The sequence below is a fragment of the Phyllostomus hastatus genome, unplaced genomic scaffold (genome assembly GCF_019186645.2).
Source record: "Phyllostomus hastatus isolate PE091 unplaced genomic scaffold, TTU_PhHast_1.1 phas_contig_80, whole genome shotgun sequence".
NCBI classification, from domain to species: Eukaryota; Metazoa; Chordata; class Mammalia; order Chiroptera; family Phyllostomidae; genus Phyllostomus; species Phyllostomus hastatus.
Window position 1 is genome coordinate 56365244 of NW_025333960.1, and position 20013 is coordinate 56385256.

The 20013-nt window shown below is 66.8% G+C and overlaps 1 protein-coding gene across 1 annotated transcript in view; it reads right to left on the minus strand.

Annotated features, from left to right (window-relative positions):
• LOC123825955 (myelin basic protein) overlaps nucleotides 1–20013 on the minus strand; it is a 62312-nt gene that overhangs the window by 31718 nt on the left and 10581 nt on the right. Inside the window, 2 exon segments of the mRNA XM_045849604.1 lie at nucleotides 7494–7566; nucleotides 13554–13619. Of these exon segments, the coding sequence (XP_045705560.1) occupies nucleotides 7494–7566; nucleotides 13554–13604 (124 nt within the window). The 5' untranslated portion in view covers nucleotides 13605–13619.

The following is a 20013-nucleotide window of genomic DNA, read 5'->3' on the forward strand; positions in this document are numbered from 1 at the left end:
GCGGCCGGGGGGTGGGGTGGGGCTGTGAGTGACAGTGAGGGGAAGGGGCACCCTTGTGAGTTTGTCCCAAGTCGCCAGGGGGACGAGGGCCAGCAGGAAACCCGGAGACGGACGTGGAGTGCCCGTCGTGCCCCCAGGATAAAGGTCACGCACGTGACCCCCTGCAGAGAGAGCGCCTCTGGAGTGCCGCATGGCTTGCTGCGCTGGCCCAGACGGCACCCCCCGCCGAGACTCTGCCCTCACGCTGCTCAACGTGGACACACAGCTAATGCTCCCTGATGGAGCATTAGCGTGGGGCCCCATGGCAGCCAGAACCCCCCCCCCCCGCACAGAGGCAGCGCACCCACCCCCCACGCAGGAGCGTGCCCGCACAGCGGGTGTGAGGACCACATGCCGGAGTTGCCCCCTTTGCTCCTGCCATCAGCTCTGAGGTCTGCTTGCCGGACGATCACGCCACACACGACGGTTTGTTTTGGAAGAACTGCCACTCGGAGTCTTGGGAGAAAAAAAAAAAACACCCAAAGAGGTTTGTGCAGCAGAACCTGCGTTATCTGCGTGTGGCCAGCAGAGAGATGAGGCGTTGCCGCCGATCCCGGCAGCACCGACCCACGCCCGGGCCGGAGCTGCGGCCGTGGAGATAAGGAAAACCCAACCGCCCCATCTCTCTCTGCGAGCTCTCTGGACTCCGCACGTGCGCGGCAGCGCTCCCGAGTTAGGGAGGGGACGGCGGGGGCGGGCGGGGGGGCCAGAAGCGGGCGGCTGGTCCACACCCCCGCCCAGGGCCCGCGTCCAGGGTCTGACCCCGGGCGATGGATCGCTGGACCGCTTCCCTCCGGCTTTGCTGTGGTCGGAGGAGCAGGGCAAGGGTTCAGATTCAACTCCTTTGGACGGGCGCCCCTTCTCTTGGCTGAGATGTAGTACCAGGTCCAGCCGTCACACTCCTAAAAGTGTGGTTGGTCCTCAGAGGACACCTTATCATTTGTCACCTGGAGACTGTCGGAACCCAGGACAGTCTGTATAAATTCCGCTCTGCAGCTCAGGCGTGACCCACGGGTTGCCACGTAAAGCCTCGCCATTAGTTACATCGGCGCGTGGGCGGTCTGGGCACGAGAGGGTTACTTCCAGTTCTCTCTTGGGGACGGTTGCAGATCCGAGCTGCGGCTCCTTCCGTCCCCGGAGGCCACTGGAACAATGGTGCCAAATGCCGGGAGCGGGGACAATGCCTGCTTTTCACAGCCGCCCGGCTCCGAGCGTTTCACGGCTCGCCCGCGGTGCAGCCCGTACCAGCCAGCGGCGGCCACCGCCGTCTTCCACAGACAGAAGTCACTCGCATACCCGCCCTCGCCGTCAGGGGGTGTCCAGGGCGATGCTTACAGGGGACCTCGGGCCGGGGGCCGCGAGCGTGCAGACTGGGGACAGGTGTGTCTCAGCCAGAAGCTCGGGGGTGACCGGGGCGTTCCCGGGCGTTTATGCCACGGTCCCTCTGCTGCGCCCGCCCTCCCCAGGTGCCACTGTCTCAGCTAAGTGCGTGCCGGTTTCTCAGACGGTGTTTTAGGGGTGTTTGCCGACTCCCTTTATTGGAAATCACTTTGAAGTGATTCTTCACGGCCGCATAATCAGACACCACTTCCACTGTGTAGGGCGTCTGAGTGAGGGAATGTGAAATGTATTCGCTGTCTATTCGCCTCGTAGACGCCTTAGAGGATTCGTCCATGAAAATTCAAACCTCATCCTACGTCCTTACGATCCTCCGTAGTTAAGTTTTGTGGAAGGACCTCGAGTAGACTGACAATCCCACAAGGAAACGACCAGATAGAGGAAGTCAGCCAGTACGTGTCATGACAAACTCATGCCTGCACACGCGTGTGAACGTGTGAGCCTTTCCAGGTTCTCCCCAGTGGACAGAACTCTCCCGAGTCGCACTGTGCCAGTTTCCCCTCTCACCTCGGACCCCCTCGACGTCCTTCCTTCCCCACCGGTCCTGGGTCATGTCCGGGGGTCCCGCTGTCTGAGCAGGCGGAGGACGCCGCTGTGCAGGGTCGCCCACCCGTGGGGACCCCGGGGTGGGGGCTGGTGTCGCCGCCTGCCCGGCTCTGCGCCAGCGCCGCCCGCGGCAGGGCCGGAGGGGGTCGCAAAGTCCTCCTCCCGAACCTCTACGAGTGTCCGCACACGGAGCAGGGGCCGTGCCCCTCACCGGCGGGTGGTGGGGTGACGCTCAGACCCCCGCGGGCACTGCGGCGGGCTGCGCGGCCGCCCGGGGCTGTGCTGGGAGCCTGTGGGTTTGCCCGTGCGGTTCCACGTGGGCCCGGAGTGAACCGAGAGGAGCGTGGGGCACGGGGGGCAGCTCTGCCCGCCCCTGACACGCGGCTTCCATGTGCTGACCACGGATCTGCCTGCATCCATCTAACACGCAACTTCTGTGTGCCGCTCACAGCTCTGTCCACATCTAACACGCGGCGTCCGTGTGCCGCCCGAGTCTGAGCCACTCACTGGGGCCCCCGCTCCCAGGGCCGCCCGGGGCTCGTCCCAGGCCCTGCCGCCTCCTCCGTGGTTCGTGACAGAGGCTCCAGCGGAAAGAATGGAACATTGACACACAGATTTTGAGGCGACTGAGAGCAAGTTTCAGCTGGAGGCGAGTTTCCTGATAAGACCAGAGAACAGGTAAGACCCCGCTGTGCCGGCGCGGTCGCTGCGGCTGCTGCTGCTGGGGGAGGGCGGCCTTCTGCAGTGGACGGCCGGTCACCTGGGAAACTGTGGCTGTGCTGCCCCGAGGTAAGAACGGCCTGGACGCGCCGTGTGCCGAGAGGACATCGACGTACCTGCGTGCGTGTCACTGGCTGGCGATGACACAAACAGCCCGAGCTGCCCTGTGCGTCCTTAACGGTAGAGTTACATCTGCGGACACTGCGTTAGGTCCGACGTCTGTTGTGAAAGCCCCCCGCCCGACCCCCCGGGCCCGGCCACTGTCACCGTGGCACAGGTGCCCTGAGGTCACCTGCCAGCACAGGTGTGGGGCTGCTTCTGAACCTCGGGGCGCTGGGCGTGGGGCTCCGGGCCCAGCGGCAGCACCTGCGGGGCTGGTGACACGGCAGTGACACAGCAGCAGGGACCTGAGGCAGCAGCCTGGGCGGGGCCGGGGCCTGACTCTCTGCAGAGCCTCTGGCCCCTGAGGGCAGGCAGGCGTGGGGGTAGGGGGGCAGCCCAGGGCACGGCCGGCTGTCCCGCTGTCCCTCTCAGAGACTGGTTCCTTCGGCCCAGCAGACGGGGGTGGCGATGCCCGCGGAGCAGGGGCGGAGGTGAGCGGGGCCCGCGCTCCAGGAGGGCCGGGGGAGCCTGGGCGCCTGTCCCGAGGTTGGAACAAGTGAGACTCAGGGTCCCGGCCCCTGCCCTGCTGCGGAGGGCGTGGGTGGCAGTGGGGCAGTCGGGAGAGACAGCGCCACGGCCACTCTGCGGCGCCCACGCCCACGAGGGAGGTCGGAAACGGTAACGTTTGCCGAGGGGAAGCTAAGGCGGCTGCCTTCCCGTCGGGGCCGAGGCCCGGGGAGCGAGGAGGGCGCCGAGGTCCAGGTCCCGAGCTGGGCCGGCCGCCGCTGCCCGGCCACGCCCTTCACAGCTGCTGTTTGTGCCACGGCGAGGTCTGTGTCCCTCTTTGTTCTGGACACTGTTCAGTGGTCCCATTGTGGCTCTGCTGGCCTCAAGTGACCCCGGGGCACTCGGGCGGCGTGAAGGCCAGGACCTGGGGGCAGGTGCGCAGGGCAGGGGTGGGGCCTCCTCTCCCCCCAGGGCTGCCCTGAGGATGCTGCCACTGCTGCCCCCAGGGGTGGGTCCCCGAGGACCACAGAGGGGGGTAAGGGGGGTGTGCTCCGCCAGCCGGAGGCACGGCAGGTGAGCCCGGCCTGGGCACAGGCCACCCTGGGTGCCTTCCCTGTGCACCTGCTCTCACCTGTGGGGCCTCGGGGGCCGGCCGGGAGCCTGGGCGAGCCGTCCCCCTTGGAGACGCCTCCCTCCCGACAATGTGAGTGGGGGGCGCCCTCTCCTACGTTTAGAAGGCCCGGCAGGGGCTGGCCAACCCCAGTGTCGCCTCCAGCAGGTGGTGGGTGTGGCCTCAGGGAGTGGGGGACGCCAGCAGGACCTTGGGTGTCCGAGAGAACACTGCCCAGCGCCGTCCCCACCTGCGTCTGCAGGGCAGCCTGCTGTCTGCACGGTCCCCGGGATGCCTGCAGGGCGGCGCCGTTGGCTGGAGCACGGGCAGGGCAGACGGTGGCCATGGGAAGACTCGGGAGGGACAGAGCTCCTGGGTCTCGGTCAGGAGCAGAACTCTGTCCTCGGCCCATGGGGCCTCGGGTGCGGGTTTTGCCGCCCGGTGGATCCGCGTCCACAGGCGGGAACGCCGGCACGGCACCCGCTGCCCTGTGTGCCGACACTGTTTCCACGGAAACACCGGGGGGCAGAGTCACCGCGACAGCTCACGGGGGCCAGAGGTGTCTTGTCTGCCGAAAGACCACTCACACGCATGTGTGTGCAAACACCCCCACGAGCATGCACGCCTGCGGGCCCACCCACACTGCACACGGGCGTGCTTGCACACACACGCGTGTGCACCTCACCTGCTTGGCCTCGGGCCCCGTGCTCTGGGGGGCTTTTTGAAAACAGAGGTCGTCCCGGACAAAGGAGGGGGCAGGGCTGCGGGCGCGGGGGTGTCCCCAGTCCCTCCGTCCCTGGCAGACGCCGCAGCCCAGCCCCCCGGGGCCCGGCACCTTCAGGGAAAGGAGCCTGATGCACACCTGGCCGTGCGCGGGCCAGAGCACAGCCGAGCCTGGTGGGGGGCCGTCCGCGGGGGTGGGGTGTCCACGGGGGCGGGAGGTGGCCTCTCTGACCCAGGCCTCGCCCCCCACGACCCCGCGGGCTGGGCCAGCCCGTCCAGCGTGAAGGGTTACTCTTCCTTGCAGCTCCCGGCTGGGGAGCTGTGGGTCCCGGTGGCGGGAAGGAGCCACGGGGCTCCCGGAGAGAGCGGGGCGCCCCCTGTTGGGGACTTCTCTCCTCTGCCGCCGGACCCAGGGAAACCCCAGGCTCCCTCCCGCTGCCCAGCGGTGGGGTCCCCGAGGAGGGAACTGGTGGGGTGGGTGACGGTCCCGCCTTCCCACCTGGTTCTCCAGCGGCGAGGACGGTTTGCGCCCTGTGCTGGCGGTGAGGGTCAGAAAAGCCCAGGACAGGCCTGCGGCCCTACAGCACCCGCCTCCAGAGCCGGGCCGGCGCCCCAGGAACTAGCGCTTCCTCGTGGGAGGCCCCGGGGACCCCGCCCTGCAGCGTGGCCGTCAGAGGTCAGAGGTCAGTCCCAGGGAGCGCTTGGACGCCCGCTGCAGTGAGGGGTCTGCCGAGATCTCAGGCAGCCCCGCGGTGGGACTCTCCACGACATGGGGAAGCCGGTAAAACCGGAGGGCGGTGGGGGGGTGGGGCCGTGTCGGGCCGGTCCTGCGGCGGCGCCGTGGAGGCGGCAGGGCACCCCCCCTCCCCCCCGCAGCGCACCAACGCCCGAGGGCCAGGGGCTCAGCCCCGGGACTCCACCAGCCGAGTGCGACCCCGGGCCTGGGGGCCGTGTGACCCGCGGAGACAGGTCGGGGCCGGAGGACACCGGCCTCTGCTCTTTCCTGGGAACCGGGGCTGCGGACCCTCGGACACACGACCCGTGGGAGCAGGGCACCCAAGGTTCTGAGGGCGTCGCACTCGGGCGGACTCCTGGCTGGTGACGGAGAGGCCGTGGTTTCTCTTTTTGTCTCGCGGGAGGGGACCGCTGGTCTCGTTCGGGGTGACACGTGTGTGGGACGCTGCGTGACTTCAGGAGAGGTCACACGTGCCGTCCCCAACATCACGCAGCGAAGGCGGACGGCCAGGGAGCGGCAGCGCCTTTTATGCCGTGGCCCCGCCCCCCCATCCTGCACGGGGCGGGGCGTCTCTGGTGCTGGGGGGCGGGGCCTCAGGAACCAGACGGGGCGGCCCCGCCCGCCTTCCTCGGGGTCGCTGGGCCCGGCGACCGACCCCGGGGGCACCCAGGCTGCTCGCTCTCGGTCAGATGGAGGGCGGGTGCGGTCAGACTGCTCACAGACCTGTCGCCTCCGTTGTGACCCGGCCGGAGCCCAGGGTCACTGTGCTTGCCCGGAGGTGACGGTGGGGACCCGCGTCCTGTCCCTGGTCGGCCGAGAGCCTGGCAGGTGCGCCCCCCCGCCGATGGTGGGCTCCAGCTCGGGCTCTGGGCAGTCACGGGGACCCTGCAGGCCGCCAGCCGCGGGTGGCTGTCCTCCCCGAGAAGAGACGAGTCCCAGCGCAAATGCGGCCGAGACACTCCCGTCTCCATTGGCTGCCACGCCCCGCCCCCGGGTGGCGGTTCTCCGCGTGGGGGAGGCATGTTGTTACACGTGTGCGCATGCACGCCGTGCGTGCCCACTAGTGCCAGGAGGGCTGACAGGGCTGTGAATGACCCTAGGAGCCACGGACCAGGGGGAGGATGAGGAAGGTGAGGCCTGCTTTAGAAATACGTGCGCCTGTGCCCCAAATCACTCCAAAACGTACTCTTATTCGTGTGCGACACCTGAGGTCGGGCATTTGCGCGTCGCCACTCCAGTGTGCGTGTTCACGTGCGCATGCAGTTGGCATGTAGGAGCGGGGATGTAGTGTAAAGAGACTCCCATTTCGGAGGTCCCCAGGTGGGTCTGTTCCTGGAATGACCCCTGCGCAGACGCGCCCCTGGGCAGCCCTGGGGACGGGGCCGGCGTCTCGGTGGCTCTGCCCCCCTGGGGCGGACCCGCGGGAGGGACCACCTCGGGCCTCACGGCGTCCGGCTCTCGCTGCTGCAGGAGCCCGGTGCCTCGCCGGCTCGGGGGTCGCGAGGCGGGAGTGGGGCCAAGGGCCTTCCCGTGAGAACCGCGCCGGACCCCTCCGTCCCGCCCCGGGAGCTGGCACGGCCACAGGCGAGGGCCATGCAGGTCGCCGGGCAGCCGGGGAAGCCCAGCTTCGTAGAAAGGGGTCACTTCCCACCGCCTCCCGAGTCCCTCTGGGGGAGAAAACGAACGCCCCACCCCAAGGCCGTGGGCCGGTTCCTCTTCCTCTTCGTGATTTTTGCAGGCCCTGCCCCGCTTTCTCATGCCCACCCACGGGTGAGCAAGTCAGAGAGACATCGCCCAGAAGGGGAAACCTGGGAAAACTCCGGCGCCTGCGTACAAAAAAGTGTGTGAAATAGACCAAACGAGGCAACAACAAGGAGGGGACCGACCCCAGGGTCCCCGGGGGAGGGGGTCGTGTCGGGGAGAAGGGGTCGTGAGCAGCGGGGGAGGGCTCGCCGGGCACGCTTCTGTCGAGTCTCGGTTTCGGCAGGGAGGACGGGGCGCAGGCGACCCGCGCGCCCGAAACCGTTGTGACCCCCCCCCCAGATGAGGGTGCGCGTGGGCACGGCCACCCTGTGAACCAAACCACAAACTCCCAGCCACTCCGCCACCTACCGAACACGTCGCTGTCGCCCGAGGTCTCCCGGGACAGTCCCCGGGGCGTCCTCTTCCTTTCAGCTTCGCCGTCCTGGGAAACGAGACGGAACAGAGTTTTAGCAACAAAGTGACTCCCTGCAGCTCCGAGCTGACACACGCCGCAGCCGCAGCCCACCAGGGCCCCACCCCCGGGTGAGCGGTGAGCGAGTCTCCCCGGTCGGAGACCGCCGTGCTGCGGGGCGGGGGTGGCGGTGGTTTCCGCAGAGGGTGCGGAGCTCCGCCCATTTTCTCGGCCCCAGTGCCCACCAGGCCTTCTCCCCGTCCGGGGGGGTGTTTTCGTAGGAGAGAAACTACCACCCCGGATACACCGCGTGAGCACACTCTCACCCCAGCCCTGGTTTTCTAGCGTACAGACAAGGCGGAGAACAATTCTCGGCGGTGATGGGGACGTGGCCCAGCAGGGACCCTCCTGGGAGCGGGGACAGACACCCACGGCCCTCCTCAGAGCACAAGCCACAAAATCCTCGCCGTCCCTCTGCCTGGGGCCCCTCCCCCCACCCCCGGCCTCTGACCCCTCAGGGGCTTCCCTGAGGCCGTGTCCTTCCCGACCCCACCCCCCGAGGAGAGCGGACGCCGTCACAGACACACCGTTCGACAACAGGGGGGACCTTGCCTTCCGCACCTGGCTGCCCCCGAACCTGACCGTGGTGGGGCCCAGCCAGGGCGGCGGGGAACGCGGTTCAGACACAGACCGCGCCTCTCCGAGCGGAGAGGACTGACCGTGGTTCGTGTCCACTTTTTGGGCTTTCCTACTCAATTTTGGAAGAGTGAACTTGGAACAGAAAAAATGTCTCGGTGGTTTCCTTTCTCGGCTGTAAACTCAGGCCGTGTGTCTGTTCCACATTTGCTCTACGCAGATGCCAGCGCGGTCTTCACTCAGCACAAAGTAACAGTTTTGTTTGAGGAGTCGTTCATTCATACAACTTGGCTACCACTTTGTCCACGTGGAGTTTGTTTGGTTTTCTGTTTCGGTGCTTCGGCACCTAAAATCGGCTCACCCCTTCCAGCCCATGGCCTCTGCCCGTGAGCCCTGGCCGAGTCTCCTCTTCCCCTCTTCGCGTGAAGTCACGCCGAGTCTCGGGGGTGGGGGTGTGTCGGGTTCACGGCAAAAGCTGGGCGTTCACCATGAAGGGGGGAGGCTGGTCAGCGGTCGCAGCCTCGGGCGGGCCCGGGCTCAGGCGGGGCGGGCGGGGACTTCCTGCCGCTCACACCCGCCCTCGGGCCCTGGGATCTGCAGCCACAGCACGTCCGCCGTCCTTTCCTGACCGAGAGCGGCCGCGGGCGGAACAGAGTGGGGGGAACAGGCAGGACCTCCGTGTGCACCCGCCCCCTGGGGTCTCGTCTCCTCTCAACACCGGTCATGGACGTGCTCGCGGTGGGGGGGGGGGGGCAGATGGGGCAGGGGACGCACGGGCCGCCCGTGGAACCCAGCGACTGGTCTCCGTCCAAACGCAGGCCCGTCCCCGAGGCCCGAGAGCATGAAAGTGTCCCTGCGAACAAACCACGCGCTCTCGGCCAGCGACGTGTCTGCCAGAGGAGCGAACAGAACCAGGGGCTGCGGGGCGTCACAGGCAGTGGAGTTTCCGCGACAAAGAGCTCAGAGCTTCCTGTGCGTACGAATCGCTCGGGGACCCCACAGGGCCAGCGCCGGACCCAGCGGCCCCGGGCACCGTCCCCAGCGGCCCCAGCGGCCCCGGGCCGGGTCTGCGCCGGCAGGCGTCCGAGTGGGTCTGAAGCCGTCAAGGTTTCTGTCTTCAGACTGTTTGTGCCTGTTTTCCTCCGTCTGCCTGCGGGTGTGAACTCCTCCATGACCACGTGGGGGAAAGGCAGTGAGAAGACATCATCACGGGGAAGGCAGACTTAGAAGCGTTTCCTCACACAGAGGAGGCGTGTCACTCGGCAGCGCTGGCCGACACTCGCGGGGGAGCGAGCGGGTGGCCGCCCGCCCGTCCTCCGCCGCTCGCCCCGCCGCGGGCTTCCTTGGTGCGTGATCGGACAGTCTGGGGCGGCACAGCCGTGGGCACCCCTCCGCGGGCCTGGGCCTGCCGTCCCCTCTGGTCGCTGCCGGCAGGGCAGCGGGGCCTCGGTCCGCTCCGCCCAGGGCTCTCGGGTGCACCCGGGGCCTCGCCCCCCCCCCCCCCCCGCCGAGCCCACAGCCCCTCCGGCTCCCGGCGGCTCCAGGCGTCCCACCCGGGCGGAAGCTGCCGGACGGATTCCGTTGGCTCCACTTGGGAGGGTGTTGAAATTTCCTCTAAGCTTAGGAGCGGCTACCTCTCAAAGGTCCTAGAGAGACACTGCCTTTCAGACAACTCCTCGTGACATGGTTGGGACCCTGACTGTCACCCCCAGAGGGGCCCCCGGCGGGGCCCCCCGCAGCCCGAGGTGGGCCTGGGATGCTGGGGGGGAAGGCAGGTGGACACGACAGGTCACACGCTCACGCTCACAGGCAGAGTCCCGATCGGGGACACCAGGGACAGACAGCAGAGCCGTGGGAGCCTGGGCTGACACTGGAGAGTGCCTGCGTCCTTCTCGGGCGATGAAAAAGTTCCACCGTGGACAGGGGCGACAGACCCACACCTTTGCAAACACAGCACAATCCCACGACATCGCCCACGGCAAGGGGGCGGCGGCTCGCGTGCTGTGGGGACCACGTCTCAGCGCAGGTGTGAGGGAAAGGAGCCTCCTCCTGCAGGTGGCTCCCGTGTCGCCAACGGGGAGCTGGGCTCTGCACCCCCAGTGGCCCCCGAGCCTGTCACCCGGGACTCAGAAATGGCCCTTCCAGCAGTGCCATGCCGGGAAGGCCCCAGGCTCTGCCAGGGTCGCTGCTGGCTGTGTCCCTGGGACCTTCGCATCCCTCAGACAGGGTGTGCAAGGGAGGGAGCGAAGGGCTGGTTTACACGCGGCTTCTGGACGCCACGGCAGAACGAGTGCCGGGAGCCGTGGGGAAGCCTCTCCGCGGGCCGGTTCTGAACGTGGACGAGCCAGCTCCCACTGCAGGCGCACAGGCATCTCGCCCTCCGTTCCCGGGAGCCACTGCTCACGCAGAGTGCGGTCGGCAGTCACACCAGGAAGGGCGTGGGGACGGGGAGGGGCCGGCGCAGACCTGGGGGGAGAACGACTGTGGGCGGTTGGAGCCGAGTGCGAATGCGCTTACAGCTAATTTGCATCAGGGTGTCCTCAGTCTCTGAAGGGACCTCGCCCGTTACTGAGAACCAGATCAGGCCACGATCAGGCCTCGTGGGGAGCTCCGACCTGAGCTGGAAGTGAACGCACGGCCTCGGGAGGCACGGAGCAAAAGCCTGCCCTGCGCCTGGAGGTGTTTGTGTCCAATCGCTTCCTGCCGTGCAGCTGCGGCTTCGGCTACGGCTAGGGTAGGAGCGCCTCAGGTCCAGCTTTGAAGAAAGATACATGTTGCACAAAAGGCGAGCGCCAGGATCCATCAGAGCTTGCACCATTTTCCCAAACAAGCTCCCAGCTCGTGAACGCGCCTCCCACACTCGCCCCTCCTCCACCAGGAAAAGGGGCCAGGAGTCTCCGCCCTCGGGGACTCTCCGAGGAGGCCACCTTGCCGGGCCAGGGGCCGGGTCCTGCCCTCAGCTGGCAGTCCTCACCAGACACCGTCACACCTAGGTTGCTGTTACCCGTCTTCTGACCCTTGCCCCTACTTCAGAGAAGGTGGGAATAAAGGCTTGAGTGAAGCCACATTCCACCGCGCGTGCCAGCGCGGGGAGGGTCAGGCGTGGAAGGGGGGAGGTTCCCAGAACTCTCGCCGCGCCTGCCCCGGGTTTCCGCGTGTTCAGCGCAGGGACGGGTCCGTCGGGCAGGCGGAGCGCTCCCCGGTCTGCGCAGGCGCCCTTGCGCGGAGCGGCCTCTGCTCTCGCCGTGGTCGCAGGGGTGAAGCTCGGGAGGGGAACCTGCTCCGACTCGCTCTGCGCGCGGGAGCGGCGGATCAGGCCGGAGCTTGTCCGGCTCTGTCTGCACCCGGAGCAGGCACCTGAACGCCAGGAACCGGCTAAGTGCGTCTCCAGCGCTTCACACCCACGGGGCTGACAGAGGCCGCTGGGCAGGATCCCAGAGTCCCCCCCCGCTTCATGAAGGCCCCCCCTTCCCCAAACGGGGTCCTTCTGCAAAGGCACCTTCGGGGCAAACGCTGCGCCTCGGCCCGGCCGTCTCTCATTTCATGATTGACAGCCACAGCAAGTCCCGTTGCAGTCTGTGCGTGCGTGTGGCTGTTGGAGGGTCGGACCTTCCGAACGCAATGTCACTGTCACTTTGATGGGGTTGTTCGGCTTTGGGACAGACCCCGGCTTCAGGGCAGAAAGGAGCGGATACCCACGGTCCCCCAGACCTGGGGTGACCAGCGTCCAGCATCCAGTGGCGCTCCGCTGTCCCTCGAACATGTGGCTATTTGAGTCTCAACTGTTTAAAATAAGTGGCACTAAGAACGGGGGCCTTCAGCTGGACTAGCCCCACGCCCTGCGGTGCTTCCTGACCGCGCGTGTCGAAGGACCACGGCGGCAGCGGAGGTCACAGGCCCAGCGCGTTCCCGCCGCAGCCGGAACTCCTGCGGGAGCCGCGCGGCCGCGCCTGCGCGGTGAGGACTCGGGACGCGGCAGCTGCCCCGCCCCTTTGGTGCACCTGCTGCCGGCTGGAAGGCGGTCCGCTCCGCAGCCCCTGACGTCAAGGGGAATTCTTGGGGGGTGGGGGCGGGCGTGCGGGAGGTGGAGAGAGAGGCCACGAGGAGCAGAGGGCGGCCGAGGCCCAGCGAGCCCGCCTGCACCTGCCCTTCCGGCGCCCGCCCTTTCGCAGGTGTACACGTGCACCTGCGCGGCAGACGGGGTTGGCGAGCGTCCGCAAGCACGGCCGGCGCCCACCTGCGGCCCACCGGCAGCGTCCTCAGGTGCAGCCTGCCAGCAGTGACCTGGCCCGGGGAGGGGACGCGCTGGACAAGGGCCACCGCCAGGCTGCGCAGGGTGGATCGCCAAGGACACACCCGCGAGCAGGGCCCTCAGAGTCAGGCCCTCGGCTCTGAGCTTCTGCGTGGAGGTACGGGGGCTCGCGCGGAGCGGTGGGTGCGCCGAGTGGTGGGTGCAGTGCGGTCCGTGGGAAAAGCTGGGGGCGCAGCACAGGGCTGAGCACAGAGCAGCCACCTGTCCTCTGCGCCTGGGACAGGGCGTCTCAGGGCCCAGACACCCCGGAGCAGCGGGGTGGGGGTGTCAGGCATCCCACAGCTGGGCCCCAGCGGCTGTGAAGGAAGCGAGAGGCTCAGTCTACACCCGCTGCGGGAGGGGCGGGGTTGTCTGTCTGCAAGCACAGTCTTATCTCCCCAAGCATCATCCCGACACTGTCGGGGAGTCTCCTCTGGGACCTCGGTTTCCCACCCAAACACCTGGCTCCCACTGCCCCCGAGAGGCCGCGCCGAATAGTTCAGGTGCCAGCTAGCTCCGATAATCCTGCCCCCACCCCGAATGAGGGTGGCTCCCTGTGTCTGCTCACAGTGTCGGGCCTGCGTGCCCCTCACCTGCAGTGGCCCCGGTGAGTGTCGGGGAGGCAGGGCACAGAGGGACCGAGGCACCCAGGGGCCTGGGGATGGCGGCGCGTCACCTGTCCCCCAGGGCTCAGCGGGCACAGGGCTGAGAAGCACCCTCCGCAGACCCTCCTGGGGACACGACGGCAGAGCAGAGCCTCAGAACCAAGCGGAGGAGCAAGGCAGGGACGGCGAGGGCTGTGCTAGAAACTTGAAGACGTTCTCTGTGGCCAGTGGGGGGAGGAGGGTTCGCAGGGTCTTCCTCCGCACCATCCTGCCTCCCCGAGCTTCGCAAGCCCTCCACAGTGACACATGGGAAGGGCCTTGGAGGCGCCAGCACCGGGCGGCCCAGTCCCCAGGGGTCTGAGAGCGCCTCCCGCCACGCAGCCCTGGTGTCTCCAGGGCTTGGAGCCGCGGCGCCCACCCGCAGGACGGCGTCTCATCTCAGGGACAGGCGTGCGTGCGGAGGGCTTCCGAGCCCCCCCTCTTACCTTGTGGCCCTTCTCGGCGCTGGCCTCTCGCTTCCCTGCGTGGTTCCCCATGCTGAGCCGACCAAGCTGCGGAAGGACAGAAGCGAGGAGGTGTCAGCCCCAAAGGGGTGCGTTTACAGTTTCCTGCCTTGTTCCTCAGTCAGGAGGGCCGGCCTCCCTCCCCCCGGGAGAGGGGCAGAGGAAACACACCCCCAAGCCCCACCCACGGCGCACCCCTCGTGCGTGGTGTCACGACAACAGCTCGACTCGAGGCGGGGGCCTGTCTGGTCCAGGAACAAACACTTTCAGGGTGTTTCCTCCTGGGAAGAACAGCCGGCCCAACTCGAGCCAGGTCGGGGGCTGTTCTGGCCCAAACACGCCCGCAGAGGGCGCCGGGGTCACGGTCGGGCGCCACGGGCCGAGAGCAGCTGAGGTGCAGGAAGGGGCCGCGGATGGAAGGTGACGAGTTCGCCCGGTGTGCCCACTGCCAGGGGCCCTGTGAGCAGCCAGGCCACGCAGCCCCACCCAGGGCGGCTTATCAGACAAGTATGCCGAGAATCTGCCGAGTTTCCAGGGGAGGCAAGTTGGGTAAAAGTGAAAAAAAGTGTGTGTTTCTCGTTGGCCTGTTCTAACCCACACTCGAGCAGCAAACTCACAATATGTTTTCTCCAAAAAGGCCCAAAGCTGAAGAATTGAGCCACAGCCCATTCCTGATCTCGGCGCACCCCTGCCCTGCATGGACCCCGAGGTCCGGGCGCCCCTCGGACCTGAGGCCTTTGGGACAGCGACGAACTGCCCTTTCCCACGATGTCTTCTGGGAGGACAGGTGGGTCCCACCTTCTCGCTGAACCCGGAAGGGCTTTCCTTCAGAAGCCACCGGAATGAGTCACTTTCTAATGCGGACGGCTCTCTTCAGAACACGGGGCATTACCCGAGTTTTCCCACGGTCACCGGCAGTCCTGGCTGCCTCTCGGGTGACTCATGGCCTGTCACAGGCGGAGTGCAGACGGCCGCCCTGCGCCCCGTGACGCTCGGGGACGGGCTGGGCACCGGGGCAACGGGCCTGTCCGGGGACGGCCCCACGCGGGGTCGGGGGGCAGCCTCAAGGGGCCCCGCTTCCAGCAACTCAGACGAGAGCGTGACAAGGTGCCCGGGAGCCAAAGGCGCCGCGGTCCTGGTGCCGATGCTCGCACCCGCTGCAACGAGTCACGGGGGTTCCTCGCGCTTCCCGAGCAGAGCGGAAGGGACCCAGTTTTTATTAGGCCGAGTGAGAGGAGCCAGCCCGAGGAGGGCAGACACCGTGCGGTCTCACTTGCGTGTGGAATCTAGTCAACAGGGGAACTGACGGACAGAATAGGAGTGGAGGCGTGGACGCACGAAGCAGACTGCTGGGTCTCCGCGGCGGGGGGTGCTGGGTGAGGGGGGTGAGGGTCAGTCCCGGAACCCGCACCGGACACGCAGACGGCGGAATGGTGCCGGCTGAGGGCAGGGGCGGGGCCAGGAGCCGGGGGGCAGTGGGGTCGTCGGTCCTAGTGTCAGCAATAAAGGTGAAGTTAAATGGGCAGTGAAGTGTACCCGTTTAAAAATGCAGGTGCAGCTGCTCTGCCGGTGAGCTCAGCACGGAACGGGGTTCTGTCCCCTACCTTCTCCACTTATTTAACTAGACCCGATGGCTCGGGGACAGTCTCGTGGGGGAGACGGAGACCTGGGGGGGCACTGGGCCACTTTCCGCGGTAGGGTGGCTACAAGAAGGGGGGGGGAGGATGCGGCCTTGGCCTCCGGAGTCTGGGCCGTAGTCAGAGGACGCAGGTGGGGGGACAGCAGCGGTCACTCTGACACCTGGCCCCTCGTTAGCTCCATTACGGTGAATGCCGAGTAAAGCAAATGTTGGCACGGCTTTCGGCAACCCCGAGAACTTGCTACATGCACACGGAATCCGTAGGATGACGATGTCCCGAACATCCGTGGGCCCACCCCCCTGTTTACGGGGTGAGGAGGAGCCTCTTCTAGACGAGGCACAGGAAACGCAGCTAACCTCTTTTCATCGCGGTCGACAGCTGGGACTTTCGAGGGGCTCCCCCTTGGGGGCACAAAGCACCTCACGTCACCACCTCTGTTCCCAGCTGGGCAGCATCGGGGACCCACGTGCTCCAGCCCCGGCCACCTGCCGCCCCGGTCTGGCCCTCACCCTCTCTTTTCGGTTCCCCGCCGGGGTTTGGCAGCCCGCACCCCCCCTTTGTGCTCCTCCTCCGGAACACAGGACTCGAAGGGTTTAGCCAGCACCGGAGGCTCTCGGGGCCTGTAAATATTTGGGGCTGCGGCGTGTGGGTCCAGGCAGAACGGTTGGTTCTGCACGAAGGAACTGTGAGCGAGGCACAGCTGAGATCTGCCCACGGCTCACGCCCACGGCTCCCGGGAGAGCCGGGCCGTCTCCCGGGAGAGCCGGGCCGTCTCCCGCCGTGCTCGACCAAAACCTCCGCCAGCGGCAGAGCAGAGCTCCAGGTCACATTGGGGGATGCAACCAGGCTTCAGGAGACTTGTGACAGCTGTGCACAGACAGAAGAGGCCCCGGTCACAGAGGTGCGGGTCAGACTTCCGAATGCGAGCAGAACCGGGTAGGTCTGAGCAGCGTTTCTGACACACGACCCTTCACCCCTCGGTAAGCAGACGGCCGGTGTGTGGGGGCAGGGGGGTGGTCCAGCAGCCTGCACCCAGTGTGACCGCCCCGCCCTGTCACCGGGGCGGCGACGGTCGGGTTACAGAAGGGCAGCGATGGTCGGGTTACAGAAGGCCGTCCTCCTGCCGTGCCGGGGACAGGCCGCGCACCAGCAGCTGGGCCCTGTCATCGGTGAAGAGAGCCGTCTGCACTCCAAACGGCCGGAAGACTGGGTCACCCTCGTCTCATCTCCTGCTGCGATTAATCAAATGGAGAGAGCCAGAGGAACACTCGAGGCGCGCGTGGAATGCCGTGCGGGAGCCAGGCTGGCGCGGAGGCGGCTCCGGGTAACTTCAGGGGCTTCTGGGGAAACGAGCAATCAACAGAGGGGAGCGGGAAGACTTCTGGGTTCCCTCGGGACAGTCTCCGCGGGCTGAAGTCCGATTCCAGCTGAGATTGCCCCACAGCCTCTGGACCAGGGGGACCTTCCACGTCCCCGCGATCACCCCTCGGGGGCAGCTGGAGCGCCGCGGGCGGGCCTGTCCCGGGGAAGTCACCTGGCCCGATGGATGGGAGAGCCGTGTCGTGTCACCGTTTCTCATCCCACGCTCCCGCTGTGCTGAGGTTTCGGCCGTTCTCCTGGCGGGGAGCCCGAGACCCGGGCGCAGACGGAACCCCGTGCGCAGTGGGGGCCCGAGAACGCGCAGCTGGGGGGCCGCCCGGGAGAACAGCGCCGCCAGGCGCCCGAGCCGGCGACGTCTACAGGGGGTTCTGACTCTCCCAGGGGCACACGGGGCAGCTGAGACCTGGGGGCCAGTCCACGCTCCCGCCAAGACCTGGGGCGGGTGACTCCGCTGCCCGAGCCTCGGGGCCCCCCTTGGTGGGAGGAATGAGGGCCCCCTCGCTGGGCTGGGGGTGCGAAGCCCACAGAGGAGGAGCTGCTGAGGGCCGGGGGGCCCTCGGCCCTGGCTGGTGCCTGGGATCCCTGGGTGGTCCCCACCGGGTGCCTGTCACCAGCCAAGGTGGCCGGCAGGGGAGGCGACCCTCCTTGCTGTCCCGTGCTCCGCCATCCCAGCAGAAGTGCAGAGACCCATCTGTGGGCTCTCCCATACGTGGACATCCATGGTCCAAGGGCCAAGTTCAGGGAAGGAAAAGGGGTGAAATGCCAGGGGCCCTAGAGGAGCCCGGAAGTGACCGCACACCCTGGGCATGTAGAATGCCCCTGCTGACAGACAGACGACCCTGACGCGGGGAGTGACGTAGCTCCTGCAAGTTCAAGTGCTGCGCAGGAATGCAGGCAACGGCATTGAAACAACCGTATATTCAGTGTCGGGGCACTAGACTCACGGGGGCATCACTTGGTAGGATACATACACGTCTAATAATCGTCTAATAATCGCGCGTTACACACCGGAAGCTGATACAGTGTTGTAGGTGCATCGCCGCTGAAGGATTTTTAAAAGTTACAAACAAGACTGTCCTGAGTTGGGGCGGAGAGAAGAGTCAGCCATTCCTCAGCCAAACCTCGGAGACGCCGGGCGATGTTGAAACGCTGAACCGGCTCTTTCTGCAGTACCGCTGGGTGCATTGTTACAGGTAACGGGATCATTGTGACATCTTTTGTTTCGATAAGTTTATTGTGACACAGAGGAGGTTTCATTCCGGTCTTCTTCTTACAGAGCTGGCTCCATAGAGGTGGTGGCCGAGCCCGCTTTCCTGTCTCCCGGGGGAACAGAGACGCAGGGGGCGGGGCCCAGCGTGGGGCGGGGCCCAGCGTGGGGCGGGGCCTAACGCGGGTGCCGCCCAGTGTGGGGCGGGGCGGGCGACTCTCTGCCATCACTGCAGGTCTGCGCTGCCCACGGGGTGGGAAACGAACCACAGTTGCATAATTGTTACAGACTGACGGTTCTCTTGCCTTCATTTTCATAAGATGCCGCCAATTAGACAATAAGGGTTTTTTTTGAGTTCCTGTTCAAGAACGCGCTCGGAAAACGCGTGTTTCCATGGAGACGCAGGACTGACGTGCCGGGATGCGCTCCCTCCCTCCCGCGATGGCAGTGCAGGACCAGCCCTGTGAGCTTCACCCCCTTCCAGCGCGGAGAAGGGGACGCGGCCGGCTGCGTGGAGGCAGGAGAGCCGCAGGGGAAGATGTGGGTTGGAAACGGGGCCTCGCCGAGGTTCCCGTCTCCCGTGGCGGTTGTAAGAGAGCGCGCACTGCCGAACTGTTAACGCCGTAGAGAAAGAGGGCTTCCCCACGACGAGGGGCCGCGAGAAAGCGCGAGAGTGCCCAGGACCTGTCGCGCAGGAGCCCCTCTGGGGGGCGCACGCGGTCTGGAGCGGGAACAGCGGGCGCTCCTCCCCGCGGTCCGGAGACCTTGCGGCCACGCGGGCGGAAGTGCGTGCTGGGCGTCAGCAGGGGCTCTCTCCACGCGGGCCGCTGACTGTTCGCTGTTCAGTGTGCGCGGGAGCACAGCCCAGCCCGCGCCTTGGGCCTGGACCCGGGGCTCCGGGCCGTGGGAGGTCACGCGAGTGTTTTAAGCCCTTCGTGACCGCCTTGGAACACCGCCCCTTGGGGAAAGCGGCAGATAAGCGGAGACCCGCGCAGGGAGCCGCGGGTGCAGGCGGAGACTCGGAGGCCCTTTAGCAGGGGCAGAGGGCTCCCGCGGAGTGTGGGGCTGTGCAAGGACCCTGGGGTGGATGCATCGGATTACTCATGGCCGGATCTCAGGGGAGGGGACACTGCCGGCCACACACGATGCTGTCCCCCATTTCTGGGGCAGCTAAGTTCCCCTGGGACGAGCAGGCTCTGCAGCCAGTTCCCCGAAAGCTGCGCCGCGGGCCCAGGGCCTGCACCTCTCCCAAGCCCAGCAGTGGAAGCCCACCCCCATGCTGATGGTGTGAGGGGCCGCGCCTTTGCCGGCTGGTTAGGCCGTGGGGGGGGGGCCCTCGCAGGTGGGGTGCGAGCTCTTCCTGAGGAGACCCCAGAGAGCTCCCTCCCCCTGGCCACGTGAGGACCCAGCTGGAGGGCGGCCCCCGTGACTCAGGAGGAGGACCCTCACCTGACACTGACACTGACCCTGCAGGCACCTCACCTTGACCTTAGACTCCTCGCCTCCTCAGGTTTGTCTTCCCAGGGCCCCGGGCTGTGGTTAGAGCGCCCGGGACAGGCCAGACAGCCTGCACCGTTCCGAAAAGGCCGAGGTCGGAGCCCACTTCAGGCATTCAGGTCCGGGGGAGAGGCTCCTCCGCCCCGTGAGCCGGGAGGGACCTGTTCTCCCAGAGGCCTTCGGGATGCAGCCCCGGGGGTGCTGGCGGCTCCCGTGGGCAGAGACACTCCCAGCTCCGCCTGGACGCGGCCCCCTCAGGCGTGTCCAGGGAGAATGCAAGAGCTGGACTTCTGGGGGACAGGGACTCTTTCTCGGGGTGTCAGGTAACAACACCCTAGTTACTACCATCCTTCGTGTTCCACGGGCTTCTGAGGTGTGAGCAGATTCACGGCACAAAGGAACACGGCCTGAGAGTGACCACAAACCGTTGTAAAGGACAAGGATGGAATTGCATGAAAATGGAGTTTGTTGGCAACCTGGCCTCGGGCCCTTGAACTCGCCCTGCTCGGCGTCAGCTGACTCTGTAGATAATGCCGTTGCCCAAGTGCAGGGCAGCAAGTTACGTTCCAGAGCTCCCGGCGTGGGGAGTGCTGCAGCGGCGCCGGGTCAGCCGCAGAGGCAAGTTCTCAGCCGAAGCAGCAGCAGGTCAAACTGCAGCGAGCTCCTGCTCAGCTCAGACCGGCTGCCAGCACGTTGGCTCAAGTGTCCGTGAGGGTCC